The sequence below is a fragment of the Notothenia coriiceps genome, unplaced genomic scaffold (assembly GCF_000735185.1).
Source record: "Notothenia coriiceps isolate Sejong01 unplaced genomic scaffold, NC01 NC01_scaffold00017984, whole genome shotgun sequence".
Classification (NCBI taxonomy): domain Eukaryota; kingdom Metazoa; phylum Chordata; class Actinopteri; order Perciformes; family Nototheniidae; genus Notothenia; species Notothenia coriiceps.
The window spans coordinates 43,413-56,696 of record NW_011350685.1 but is presented as its reverse complement, the minus strand read 5'-3'; the positions used below and the strand labels follow the sequence as shown (position 1 = coordinate 56,696).

Here is a 13,284-nt window from a genome sequence, read left to right as displayed (position 1 = left end):
GGAGTGTCTACCGTTACCCCGGAGTAATCCTCCCCCCCCCCCGTCCTCGGAGGTTGTTCGCAAATCCTGTCTCCTCACCTTATGTGTATGTATATGTCTTCTACGACTCTACTCTTCTGGTTACGGCTAAAAACGCTTTTTAACGTGTTATATTTTAGATAAAATCACTAAATGGAATGTCTGTTTCCACTTTATACAACACACACACACACACACCCACACACACACACACACACACACACACACACACACACACACCCACAGCCTGGCTGGGAGTTTGTGTGTGTGCTCACACACCGACTCACAGCACAGGGAGGAGAAATCGGCGGGGCTGCAGCTGAGAAAAGATTGAGTGTGTGTGTGTGAGGAAGTCTTAAGACTTAACGTAACGGCTCCGCGGATTGGTCCATTTGGACCAATGGGTCCATTTGGGTATGGGCACGTCCATGTACCCAGGAAGAAAAAGAGAAATCTCCAACGAGGCGTTCTGGGGCAGCATAGACAGGTATTTTCTGCGTTAGAGTTTTACTCGCTACAGGGTGTACTTTGAGGGTTTGTGATTTGCAGACCGTTTACATGCATAAAAACCTTCATAACACACAAGGGGACGGGTAATAACCGGAAAAGCATGACATGGGACCTTTAAGTGATCCACTAACTTTCCATAAATTGCAATCAATTGTTTGCCAAACTAACGACATTGCCATATCTATGATTCTATCCTCACAACTGGTGTTTCTTTATTCCTTCCACAGTTGAGCAACACAGTAGTTTTGAGGATTATGGCAGTGCCACTTGAACACAAACTGGTGAATAACACCGGACTGGAGGTGAACCAAGGCGGTGCTTCTATCATCACAACCAATCACCTTGCAGTACAACTTAATGTGGATAATCAGGGAATAGAAATTCGCTATGACGTCATTGAGTTGCCACAATATGGTGAGCTCCAAAGGCTGCACTCAAGTGGCGACTGGAAACCGACAACTTCCTTCTCTCAGAAGCTTCTAAAGAAAGAACGGATCCAATACCTCAACACTTACCATGGTCTTCAGACACAGAGCAACGTTACTGATTACTTCAGATTTAAAATCAGCATCAGGTCCTTAGCTACCACAGAGGTTATTTTCCTCATCAATGTACGGTGGATCCAATTTAAGGTCACACGCAGTAAGATGGAGATCAACGGTGTTCAGACTTCTGTTGTAACTCCTGACGACCTCTATGGGATTTCTAAGGGTGTGAAACTCAATGAGAGCGACCTCTACTTTAAACTCCTCACAATACCAAAGAAAGGGCAGCTATTCCTCGACAACAAAGCTCTACAAAGAAACTCAACCTTCAGCCAAAAGAATATCACAGATGGCTTGGTGAAGTATGAGCTCTTCAACACGCTGCAGGATGACACACGAGACACGTTAAGTTTTCAGCTGTTTTCAACACATGCCAACTCAATAGCTTACTACTTCAGAATCAACATCAATGCAGAGTCAAATACCATCTATGTTTTAAACAAAGGCCTTTCAACCCTGGAAGGAGGCAGTAAAGTCATCAGCAAAGATATGCTGTTCACTCACACGGCAAATAACCGTGAGGTTCAGTACAGCATCACTGTGAGCCCAAGGCACGGCCAGATAAGAAGGATCAACCTTTCAAACTCAAGTTCCATAAACGACAACATTGTGACATTCACAAATCAGGATATCATTGAGGAGAGGATCATGTACGTTCACGACGACAGCGAGACTAAGCAGGATTCTTTCACTTTTAGCATTATGGTTTACAAACCGCACAAACGGACCAATAAGAAGGAGGACAGAATCAGAGCAGAACACACCTTCAATATCTCTGTGAATCTTGTCAACGATCAGAGACCTTTCAGGGTTGTCGATAAAGTTTTCCATGTAGCCCGCGATGGGCAGAGGTTGGTGATGTTGAATGACCTCCGTTTCCGGGACGATGATTCAGACTTTGAGGACAGTTGGTTGGTGTACACGAGGAGGGGGATTCCAATGGGAGACCTGGTGCTAGCAAGTGATACCAGTCACAAGCTCTACGAGTTCACACAACAGGACATCGAGCAGGTTAGCTCACTTAGCAATTTATCCAACATAAATGTGGTCATCTGGGTTGTAGAATATTTGGAATCACAAAGTCAGAGGTTAGTCTTCAGATATTTTTGTCAAGGTAAATACCCTCCTGTGTCTCACTTAATATAGCTTAGAAGCATCTAGAATTTGACCTCTAGATATTCTATGTTTTTTGTTTGCTAATGTTTTTTTGTTTGCTATTGTTTCCTCTTCTTTTCTCTCCTCTCAGAAAAAAGTGTTGTTTGTCCACAAAGGAGTGAGTTTTGGGCGTTTTGTGCTCTTTGTATCGGATGGGAAACATTATGTTTCAACACTGCTGGAGGTGATTCTACGTTTTTCGCACATTATGTATTAGATGTTTTTCTTTATTTATACTTTTCAGTGATGTTGGGCAATTAAACTCTTAGATATTGATATAATTAGTGGTATTGTGAGAATTGTTATGGTTTCCTTTAGCCAGTAAATTAGAGCTCATTCTACGACTGCTTTGCTGGTAATTAAATATCAGCATTTTTGTGTTCAAATAAATAAGTAAGTAATGATATTTGCAATGTGATGGCTGACTGCTGTTGTAAGACTTTAGTTTCTGACTGTTGTGTAGGTGATGGCGCAGGATCCTTACATTCATGTCGAGAACAACACAGGACTCATTGTCCAGCGAGGCGGGATCAAGATCTTAACCTCCGCTAATCTCAGCACCTTTAGCAACATGGACATCCGAGACCCACAGGAAGTTGTATTTGAGGTCTTCCTTCCCCCTAAACACGGAAGTCTCTGCTTTACGGATGGAGATTGTGAGACCGTAACAGAAGCAGATACACTTACAGCATTCACCCAGCAAGATTTGGTGGCAGGGCGACTAGCGTATCGCCATGGTGGCAGCCATGAGTTGTCAGATGGGTTCAACGTGACAGTAAAAAAAAAAGCAAGGAAAAATGACCCAGAGAGGCGACTGCACAGAAAGACGAGGGAGATACGTCTGGACATCGGAGTGAAAGTACAAATCTACCTGGAGGGACACCAGAGGTCACCAACTGTCATAAGTAACCGTCCAGTGGTGGTGGCAGAGGGACAGAATGTCTCTATCAGCAAGGAGCACCTAGAGGTAAGCCAATAAAAATAAGAAGACAACTCATGGAAAACTTGGTGGTCACTTCCCAGCCTGCATTTGTTTCTTATTTTGCAAACTAAGTTACTTGAAAATCTAGGAATATATTCAATAACTGTTTTATTGCCTGTCAATGTAATGCCTTTGTGGGAATTGAATGTATGTAATAGACTGCTCACCTGGTCATATATCTTACAAGGTAGACCTTCAAAGTAGACAAATTCCTACTACTTATTCGGTCGATAGTAAGATATAAAGATCTGGACCCAGGCAAGAAAATGACACTTTTACAATTCCAGCTACATCATAGGATTTTCCATTTCTATACAGATAAACTGATTTTTGTATATAAGAAGTTCAATGTAATGTTATAACTATGTTCCGTTTTGTGTAAACAGGTGGTTCATGAGGACAGCCAGCCCTCAGAGATAGTATTTACTGTCCAATATCCTCCCACCTGGGGCTTTCTTCAGCGTTATCCCTCCGACGACCACCAGGAACACAGTGGAGAACAGCAGCACCTATATCAGGTACAGTCAACTGTAGAGTGGTGGAGTCATTGCACACAATTCTGATTCGTTTACGACTCCCCCAAAAGGAGATATGACACAAACTCAGGCTCTTTGCAATGCGAAAAAAAACCTGTCAACACTGAAACTCTAGTTTACAAAAGCTACATTTTCAGTTATCCATAGTGCCATAGGTATGGTGTGGATGAAACAGTAAAACGCATAGAAATAATATAACTGTACATATAGGCTGTTCTAGGCCTGAGACTTTCAGAACTCCTAATAAATATAAACTTTCCTGAAAACAATGTATACAAACTATAGACTTACAAAATTAAAGCAAACTGGCCCTCAAAAGTTGCACAAGTTGTACACAGGACCAGCAACTTGATAACTTGTTCTGCTCTGTTCCTCCATGCAGAACATCAGAGAACAGCCAACAAATGTATTCAGCCAGACGGATCTTAACCAGGGATTGATCCTCTACCATCAGCAGGCTGCAGGACACACCAACGACTCCATTCTGCTAGAGGCAACCAACGGGGTCACAAAGGTCGGACCTATCAGGCTAGAGATCGACATCATCCCTATCCTGCTCCCTCTACAGGTACTGAATACATGTCTAGATGTTAGATGACCTTGAAAAAAATTATAATAATTCATAAAAAGAGAAAGAAATCCATCTTCCCAAACACAGGATTACCTAAAAGGGGTATCAATTGATCATGTAGCTAACTTCTTTAACCAGTCAATCAAAACTTTATCGATATCTAGGTGTCTTACTTAACCCTTGATGAGGGGTCATCCCTGTCCCTGACCTCTGACATCATCAAGGTGGCCAATCATCACTTCTCAGGGATGAACTTCCTGTATCAGCTCATTGTTCCACCGCGACACGGACACTTGGAGCACAGCCGGATCCCGGGCATGCCCATCAATGCTTTCACTCACACTGAGGTTTGGCTTAACACACATACAGACATGACACATTTTCAACTTTTTATTTGCTCTCTTGTTTTTTTGAAAGGGGTAATTAGGACATTTTATTCCGATACGAGTATTTAGGTATCATCTAATAAAGGTATGTTTACTAAGAATGCACATTTCTCAAAGCAGCAATAAATGGGAGAGTTGGGTATTTATAGTAGATAATTGATTTGGAAACAAAAACTATTTTGCACCAGATTAAACAGGGAAAGTTCATCCCTTATATAAAACGTTAACTTCTGTTTCCAGGTGGAACATGAGTACATCTTCTATATCCATGACGGCAGCAACACACTGAGGGACAGCTTCACCATTACAGCCAATCAGACGGAAATCAGGAAGCACAGTCTGCCCTCCACCGCTCACATCTACGTCACACCTGTCGATGACGAGACTCCTGTGGTTACAACTAATAAGGGTCTGAAGGTGAGACATGTTGATTGGAAGTAGACATGGCAATCATTTTCAGCCTAAATGAGGGGGTCTCATCTGCATTGCCTTTTGTTATGCCCCTTTCACACCAACGCGGTTCCAGGGCCGGTTCGGAGCTGGAGCTTGAAAAGCACAGTTTTTTCCTGTTCACACCGCAGCGGAGCAGCCTCTAAGCTCCGGAATCCGGTTTGTTTCAAGCACCAAAAAGTTGTCGGTCTAGAAAGCAAGCACCGAATACGTCACACTTACGTGGGAGGCGGGGGAAGGGGCAGGATCAACCTCTAACAACAACAAAAAGCCTAACCCTGTGTAATGTTGTTTTTATAGGCAATCATTTAAGCTTTGTTAGTTCCAGGTTTAATATGTGCAATAAATTCATTTCAATACGTTTTGCAATAAACATTGAACCAGTCCGGCCCTCGACTAGTACCGATTTTTTTATTTTGGCCGACTGTGTAAATGTGTAAGAACTTTTGAATGTAGCATGTAACGACTGTAAAGTTGGTAGTAAAGTCGTCCCATTTCTTCCATTTTGTTTCGACAGAGCAAAACGAGTAGCGGCCATTGTTGTTGTTGTTGATGTGAGGGGTTTCTGCGCGGTTTGGCTTTATGAAGCAGGCACGCAAACGGTTACGTCATGACGCAAACGATGACGCAATGACGCAGCACCAGTTGGGATCTGAGCAGTGTGAACAGAGCGGGAGCTGAACCGAAAAACCGGTTCCGAACCAGAAAAGCTCTAGCACGGAGCTAGAACGGGAAAAGCCTTGCTGTGAAAGGGGCATTAGTGAATATAGGCTCAATAGTATAGTACTTAAATGTGTATGAATGAACCTTTTATTGGGAAATATGTTGAACTAGACCAATAGATTAGTTAGATAGAAACCATGCTCTTTAGTCTTTAAAAATGAACAACTGTATGATAAAAATGAAGCTACTGTACTGAGCCAGCAATACAGTAGCTGTGGTTACAACTAACTAACTGAAGGTGAGACACGTTGATTGGAAGTAGACATGGCAATCATTTTCAGCCTAAATGAAAAGGCTGAAAATGCTTAATGCTAAGCTATTAGCATTAAGCATCCACAACTTGTTGATTCTACATTTCTGCTTGTGCACATACTAAACTAACTAAATATAACTGCTCACTTTAGAAAACTTAGAGGGGCTGGTAGGCGGATTTCTTTACCCTTTAACAAAACCTGGCTTGCTGATTGACCTTGTTTTCAGTCTTTGTGCAAGAGTAAGCTATGCTAATGGCCTTCTACATCTAGCTTTATTAGCATACAGACATTAGAGTGGTATTGATCGCCTCATCTAACTCTAAACTTGTTTTCATTGCTCAGGTCAATTGTCTTCCTTTCCTTTAAATCTTCCCTCAGGTTTGGGAGGGTTCAGTGACAGAAATAACAACAGATGATCTCAGTGCAGAGGATTCGGACACACCCGAGCCGGAGCAACTGGAGTTCGTCGTCACACCGCCCAGCAACGGCCACCTGGCCCTGAAGAGCGCCCCCTCCAGACACATCCTGAACTTCACCCAGAATCACATTCAAACCGGACAACTGATGTTTGTGCACAGTGGCGAGTATACTTTTTCTATTTAGAGATGGCTATGTCTTCAAGAGGAATTTGTCTGTAATAAACAAAAAATGAAGTCCTCTGCTTTCTTGACATTGACTCTTTTCTTGTGTAGGTGCTTTATCAGGTGGCTTTCACTTCCAGGTAAACGACGGTGTGAATGTTGCACCTCGCCAGATCTTCAGCACAGCTGCCCACTCCCTGGTCCTCACTCTGAAGAGAAATCATCCCCTGCAGGTTTCCCCAGGTACAGTTTTCAAGACCTAAACCCTTTTTTGATTTCAAGTGTTAATTAGTTTAATAGCATCATTCCAGCTATTGTTATTGATACAATGGGATCTGAAAAGATAAGCTAAATGTTGTGCAGTTATATAGAAAAAAGGCACTGGGTGGTATCATTATTCTAAGCATTAAGCTGCTTTTTTTTCCTGCCTACACAAACAGGTTATAATCCCTCTGTACCAAGTTAGACTGATGGGGCCACTTTCCACTTATTAACACACACTTATAAGCAGTCTCACTCGTCAAGGTTACATCAATGAAGCTGTTATTCTGATGGAATGGAACATTTAATATTGTAGTTGCTGTTTTTCCTGTTTCAAGATCTTTAAGATTAACGTGTTTTTTAGTGCGTTTAGGGAAAATGACTTACATGTTTTTAGCTCATCTTAGACCCTTTTATGACTGTTTGAACAGGAAGCATGGCGATGTTTATTGTGTAATTTAACCAGGACAATTTACTCTCTGTTTTCGAGCTTTTTCTCTCTCTCACAATTGTTTCCCAACTTTAAAGGCTCTGTGACACCAGTATCTGAGCTAGAGCTTCAGGCTGTGACCAACGATATCAGAGACACCAGAAGAAGCCACTCGGTGGTATTTGCAGTCACTGCTCTTCCCAAACTTGGCAGCTTGGTTAGACTTATGCCCGACAACTCTACGCAAAACATTTCCACGTTCACACAAAGCATGGTAGGGAAGTTTGTGTCTTCGCAACAAAGGAAAGCTTTTGTTAACCTCTTAAATTAAATGATGCCATGTCTTAATTTTTTCACTCAGGTGAATGAAGGCGTTATCTTGTACGATCAGAACAAGCCACAGCCAGTTGGATGGTCGGCCGCGGACTCTTTCTCTTTCACCGTGTCCTCTCTTCCTGCTCTCCTTCCTCCACACACCTTCACCATCTCAATCTCCCAACAGCCCAACAAGCATCCTGAGAGCCTTTACAACACCAGACTGCTGAACAACGCAGGTATGTGTGTGAGCAAAAATCTCTCCATCTTATTTGATATTTATTGTAACACATGGAATATAAGTTCAAATGGACCATGTGAGATGTTTGTTTCCGTGATTCAGGTGCTGTGGTGGCCGAGGGAGGCAGAGTGAAGATTGATAGGTCTAAACTAGATGCCTCCAATCTCCTCTGGAAAGTCCCAGAGCCTCAACGGAAAGAAAACCACATCCTGTACCGCCTGACTTCCCTGCCGCGCCATGGAGCTCTGTCTATAAAGGGTCATAACCTCACCAGGTGAAAAATAAATAAATGTCATTACAGCAATACAGACATTGCATATATCAGAGGCATGTCTTTGAATGTGTTAAAATGTCCACAGAGGCAACAGAAAAAAATTATTCTGGTGATCGATTTTCAAAATTCGGATCATTGTTTTTTCTTTACAGGTGAAACAAAATAAAATGAAAATAATTAACCTGCCAAATATTTATTCTCATTTTGCAAATTTTATTTTTACCTGTTTCCCAGATGGAACGTTTTTTTTAAAGACCTGAGAAATAGAATCATTACAAAACCACTTTTTTCAGATTAGGTCTTAAGTTATTCAGTCATGAACACATTAAAGAGAAAAATATTTAAATCAGTTTTATTAAAGAGAAAATAATAAGCAAAATTGTTCTATTTGTCTTTCCACAGGAACCATCCTTATTTCTCCCAGGTCACCCTGAACAAGTTCGGCATCACATACGTCCACGACAACTCAGAGACGACGAGCGACAGCTTCACTCTGCGGGCCTGGGTGGCTCCTTTGCATCACTCTTCCTCTTCCTCTTCCTCTTCCTCTTCCTCCTCCACAGATTCCTCCTCCTTTACCCCCCTCTATTCAGCCCTATCATCCTTATCTGTCAAGGAGAGAGCAGCAGTGACGGAGACGTTTAACATCACTGTGACATCTGTCAACGACCAGCCGCCAGCCATCATGCGCACAGCACCGAGTGTGAAGGTCGTAGTCGGAGAGAGAGTCACGATTGGACCAGAAGATCTGCAGGTGTTTGAAGAGCATGCGTAGCTGCACAACTTTGATTTATTTTGATCAGTTTGGAGATCATTATTTTTATAATTATTTATGAAATCGTTAATTTCTTCTTAAGGATGGGATAAGGAGATTAAAATATTAAACATCCACAGTATTTCTCCAGTTCGTAAAGCTTAAAAAATCATCAAGTAACAGTGATATATGGGATGATGACATAAAGTCTATATCTTCCACAAGCTTTTATTTAAAAAAAAAAGAAAAAAGATACCAAACAGCGCTGTTGATATTCCCCCTTTTTAGTTTTTTCTTTTTGTAGTAGCAACAATATTTTGCTATACATGTTATTGTTTTTTTGTGAGTAATTCACTTTAGATTCTAATTCAATCCTGTGATTCTACATGTCCAGGTTGAGGATAATGACACCCCTCCAGAGAAGCTGCACTACCATGTGATCAGAGAGCCCAACAACGGCTACCTGACTCTGGGGAAAGGACCGGAGCCGGTGACCACCTTCACACAGAACGATGTCAACCACGGGCGGCTGCACTTCAAACAGCAGGTGAAGAGGCCATCCGCTGAAGACCTAAATAATTTTTTTCAGAAGTGATGTTTTGTATTACGATTATAGCGACAGCAGGAAACAAACAAAGTCGCTGAGAGGCTGAGGCCGGGCCTGTTTGATATTGTGTGACACGCTACAAAAAACTACTTGCTGAGATCAAAAACTCTGTTGCAAAATAATGTGGTTTAATGAAAACTGGGATGATCAACTTATTCTCCTTGGACATGTACATCGTTATATTAATCAGAGCAATCATTTCTCAACAAAAAGTACAACGGCCCTGTGTCGCCCTCTCTTCCACACAAACCTCACGCAGGTGAACAGGATTATAATGAGTGCCGCCCATATCCATGTGACCCAAGCCAACCAATCAATTCTGCTCAAACCAATATCTTATATTAAAACAAAACGCAATACTAAACATGTGTCATGGCTCCTACAGCGATTATGGAATTGTATAACAGCATATGATAGAACAAGTTTTTGCTTATCCAAAAAGGTTTAAGGCGCAATAATAGAAATGTGTCAGATTTTACAGAAGAAAAACTCTGGAAATCGTATGTTTTTATTTTATTATATATTTTCCTAATCTTTCAGTTTGTTGTCTTTATAGAGTGCTATGATCCTTGTTGGTATGTTTATTTTATCCACCTTTATCCTGTGTTCCCTCTCTCAGGGAGAACCCTCAACAGGTATTTTCTACTTCAACGTAACCGGCCATCATCACCCACTCTACAAACTGCTTAGTTTGGAAGTGATAAAACCCTCTGTTTACATGGTGAACAACACTGGCCTGTCATTGGTTCAAGGTAGGACCGCCGTGGTCCTGACAACCAACCAGCTTGCAGCTCACACTCACAGGCAGGCCAACATTACCTACACAGTCACCAAACACCCTCGCCATGGACGCGTCGCTATCAACGACCAGGAAGTCATGAGCTTCAACCACGAGGACCTACAGTTTGGCCGTGTTGTCTATCACATGACTGATCTCAGTGAATCAGAGGACAGCTTCCAAGTCTCGGTTTCAGCGTCGTCCCACAGGGTAGAATTTGGAAATGTGACAGTGCACACGGTGAAGGTAACTGTGCTGCCTCTGGTCTACCTGAGGGAGCCCGTGAGAGTGCCCAGTGGTGTCCCTGTGAAACTGGGGAGGGGCATGATCGATGCATCGGAGCTGGCGAGAATCAGCCGAAGCAACCCGGTCTTTTGGGTTCTGTCTCCGCCAAAACATGGCAAACTAGTCAAGGTAAAGCATTTCATTTAAGCTTCTGAAAATGTTTAAAAGTTGCATATATACAGTTTTTCCATTTAAGTGTCTAAAAACAACTAGACCTAGAGAAATCTGTGATTTCAAGGTAAAGGTTAGTTTTCAATAGTAAAGTATCCCTTTAATCATGTGTCAGCCTTTTGGTTGTCTGCCAGAAGCTGTATATTATATTTGTATATCCAAGCATATTTTTACACCTTTTTGATCTTGGTCATTTATTTTAACCAAATGCTAGATTTTAAGTGAAAAACAAGAGTAAACGCAGCTGGCTGTCAAACAGTGTCAGAGAAAGGCTTTATTAAGTGTTTTTTTACCGGTTTTAATCACAGGTAATTCTGACTGCAATGACACCAGTGGAGGCAAACCAAACTTCACCTCTTGCTAATTGTTCTGATTGAGAAGCCCTAGGGACGGAAAATTACATATCATGCATTTAAAGAATAGTAAAAAGTCCTTCCTGTAACCATCTAACTTCCATTCCCTCTCTTTACAATGTGTCTGTTTCTGCATGTTGCAGATAACCTATGACCCTAACCAAGCTTCAGAGGTACTGCATTCGTTCACGTTCAGAGATGTGGTGCAAGGCCGGGTCGCTATCGAGGAGACTCTCAGTGACGGTGACAGCGAGCTGCGTAATAACAAGTCAGCTGGAGGCCACGCCCCCGCCACATCTCTCAGTGACTCTTTCACCTTCCTGGTGAGAGCTGGAAACGTCCAACCAGCAAAGGGCGAGCTCCACTTCACCATCTTACCCCACCACCATATGCATCATGGTCCAGGCAGTTCAAACACAGACGATGCAGGTCACACAACTACACATCTTCCGACACATAATAAGACTACTATAGGAAGAGCAGGTGAGCGAGGAGGTGATCGAGGGGTTTCCACGACGCTCAGCGGGGCTGGGGTGGGTTCACCGCCTCACATTTTGATGCATAAGACCCACAACAGGACACAGCATAAGTTAAGGCCTCACAGCCGCTGGGGGAACCACACCCGCAGTGGGAGTCACAAAGGAAGATCAGGGAGTCATGCAGATGGAGCAGGAGGGGGTCATAGTCACACCCCAAAACCCCACACCCCTCCAGTGTCCAAACACAGCCCACCGGCCCCTCCTGGCACCCACCCAGCCCACGTGGAGTTCCTCCCTCGCCCCGCCGCCGACCCTCTCCTCATCATCCTGCCGCTTCTCGCCTGTTTGCTCCTCATCGTAATCCTCGTAGTTTTGATTCTGGCGTTCCGCCGCCGCAGGGAGAAAGAGGCCCAGCTGCGGGTCCGGCAGCAGCTCGCCGCGGTGACGTTACCCCCAGAGGGCAGCCCTTTCCTGGGCTGGGCAGAGCAGAGCTTGGCCTTGCCCTCTGTGGTGGTCACCCCCCTCGGGCCTGCTAGCTGCCCCAGCTCACCCAGGGTCAAATTAAGTCACAAAAGGAGGAGTCTGGCCCCTGGGACGACCTTCTGGGGGCCTTTCGAAGCAGATGGAGAAGGTGAAGGTGGGAATATTGGACTTGATAACATTAATGAAAAAGATAATGTAATGTTCAAGACTCTGAGATCTAGATCCTCTATTCCGACTCTTAAAGACAACCAGTACTGGGTTTGATGGAAGTAACGCGAAGAAAAATTGTGCCTATTTGGTTTGAAGTTAATAAATACATGCTCTACATCTGCAGTCCTTTTAAGGCACATCTGACCTGCTTTGAACTTTTAAAACAACAAAAACATGCACATTTGTTTGTAGGAAATGCATAATAGCAATTATATATTAGTCCTTTTCCTGAACCAACTTGAACTGAACACATCTTTAGCTGTGTAGCTGTGAGGAATATAGTGTTTTACTTTGAGACTGTGGCTGAAACAAGGAAGTGAAACAGAAATGTAATAAAGCAGAATTTTTAGTTAATTCAAGACTTAGTTTGTAAATGCTTAAAGTTTAGGATGTCATTCCCCTCATTTACTGCTCTGCATGCTTTTCAGTTTTCTTTGTCTGGTGTTGCTCAAGGCAGTACGCTTTAAACATGTTATCGGTTTATGATAGTGCATACAGTATTAACAAGTCGTAACGAGATGTAAAGACATAGGCAGCTTTCTTGTGTCATACGTGACCCATTTTATGCAAGCCTCTTTGTTGTCCACTGTGAAATTTTATTTTTAATAAAGGTTATTTCTCTACTTACTGTATGTGTCTTAACCTCAAACACATCAACCTCAGCAATCAAAACTCAATTGGAGCAAAACAAAGAGTTTTTGAGTCTCATGATCTTCCCCTTTTTGGGGGGTGGGGGGGGGAATCAATATAGCACGGTACAACATTATCTTGTGTGGCAATATTGTGGTGGAAGGATGGAAGTATTGTTTGTTTTATCATATCAAATGTTAAACCTTTTGGTAACGGATGCTTTTTCTGTCCACTAGATGGTGTTGAGTTTTTCCAGTGAGGTCATAGGTGAAGGGGTTGGCAAGAAATTGGTCAAAACGAAG

At 42.7% G+C, this 13,284-nt stretch overlaps 1 protein-coding gene across 1 annotated transcript in view; it reads left to right on the top strand.

Moving 5' to 3' along the window:
- Positions 1-12,929, top strand: part of LOC104950754 (chondroitin sulfate proteoglycan 4-like) — a 19,871-nt gene extending 6,942 nt beyond the window's left edge. The window contains exons 7-22 of the mRNA XM_010777313.1: positions 756-2,084; positions 2,320-2,412; positions 2,692-3,195; positions 3,597-3,728; positions 4,129-4,314; positions 4,482-4,664; positions 4,944-5,120; positions 6,509-6,710; positions 6,823-6,954; positions 7,501-7,676; positions 7,764-7,956; positions 8,061-8,232; positions 8,635-8,986; positions 9,381-9,533; positions 10,213-10,785; positions 11,324-12,929. Coding sequence (XP_010775615.1) covers positions 756-2,084; positions 2,320-2,412; positions 2,692-3,195; positions 3,597-3,728; positions 4,129-4,314; positions 4,482-4,664; positions 4,944-5,120; positions 6,509-6,710; positions 6,823-6,954; positions 7,501-7,676; positions 7,764-7,956; positions 8,061-8,232; positions 8,635-8,986; positions 9,381-9,533; positions 10,213-10,785; positions 11,324-12,406 — 5,640 coding nt within the window. The 3' untranslated portion in view covers positions 12,407-12,929. The remainder of the gene's footprint in view (positions 1-755; positions 2,085-2,319; positions 2,413-2,691; positions 3,196-3,596; positions 3,729-4,128; positions 4,315-4,481; positions 4,665-4,943; positions 5,121-6,508; positions 6,711-6,822; positions 6,955-7,500; positions 7,677-7,763; positions 7,957-8,060; positions 8,233-8,634; positions 8,987-9,380; positions 9,534-10,212; positions 10,786-11,323) is intronic.
- Positions 12,930-13,284: the final 355 nt, after the last annotated feature.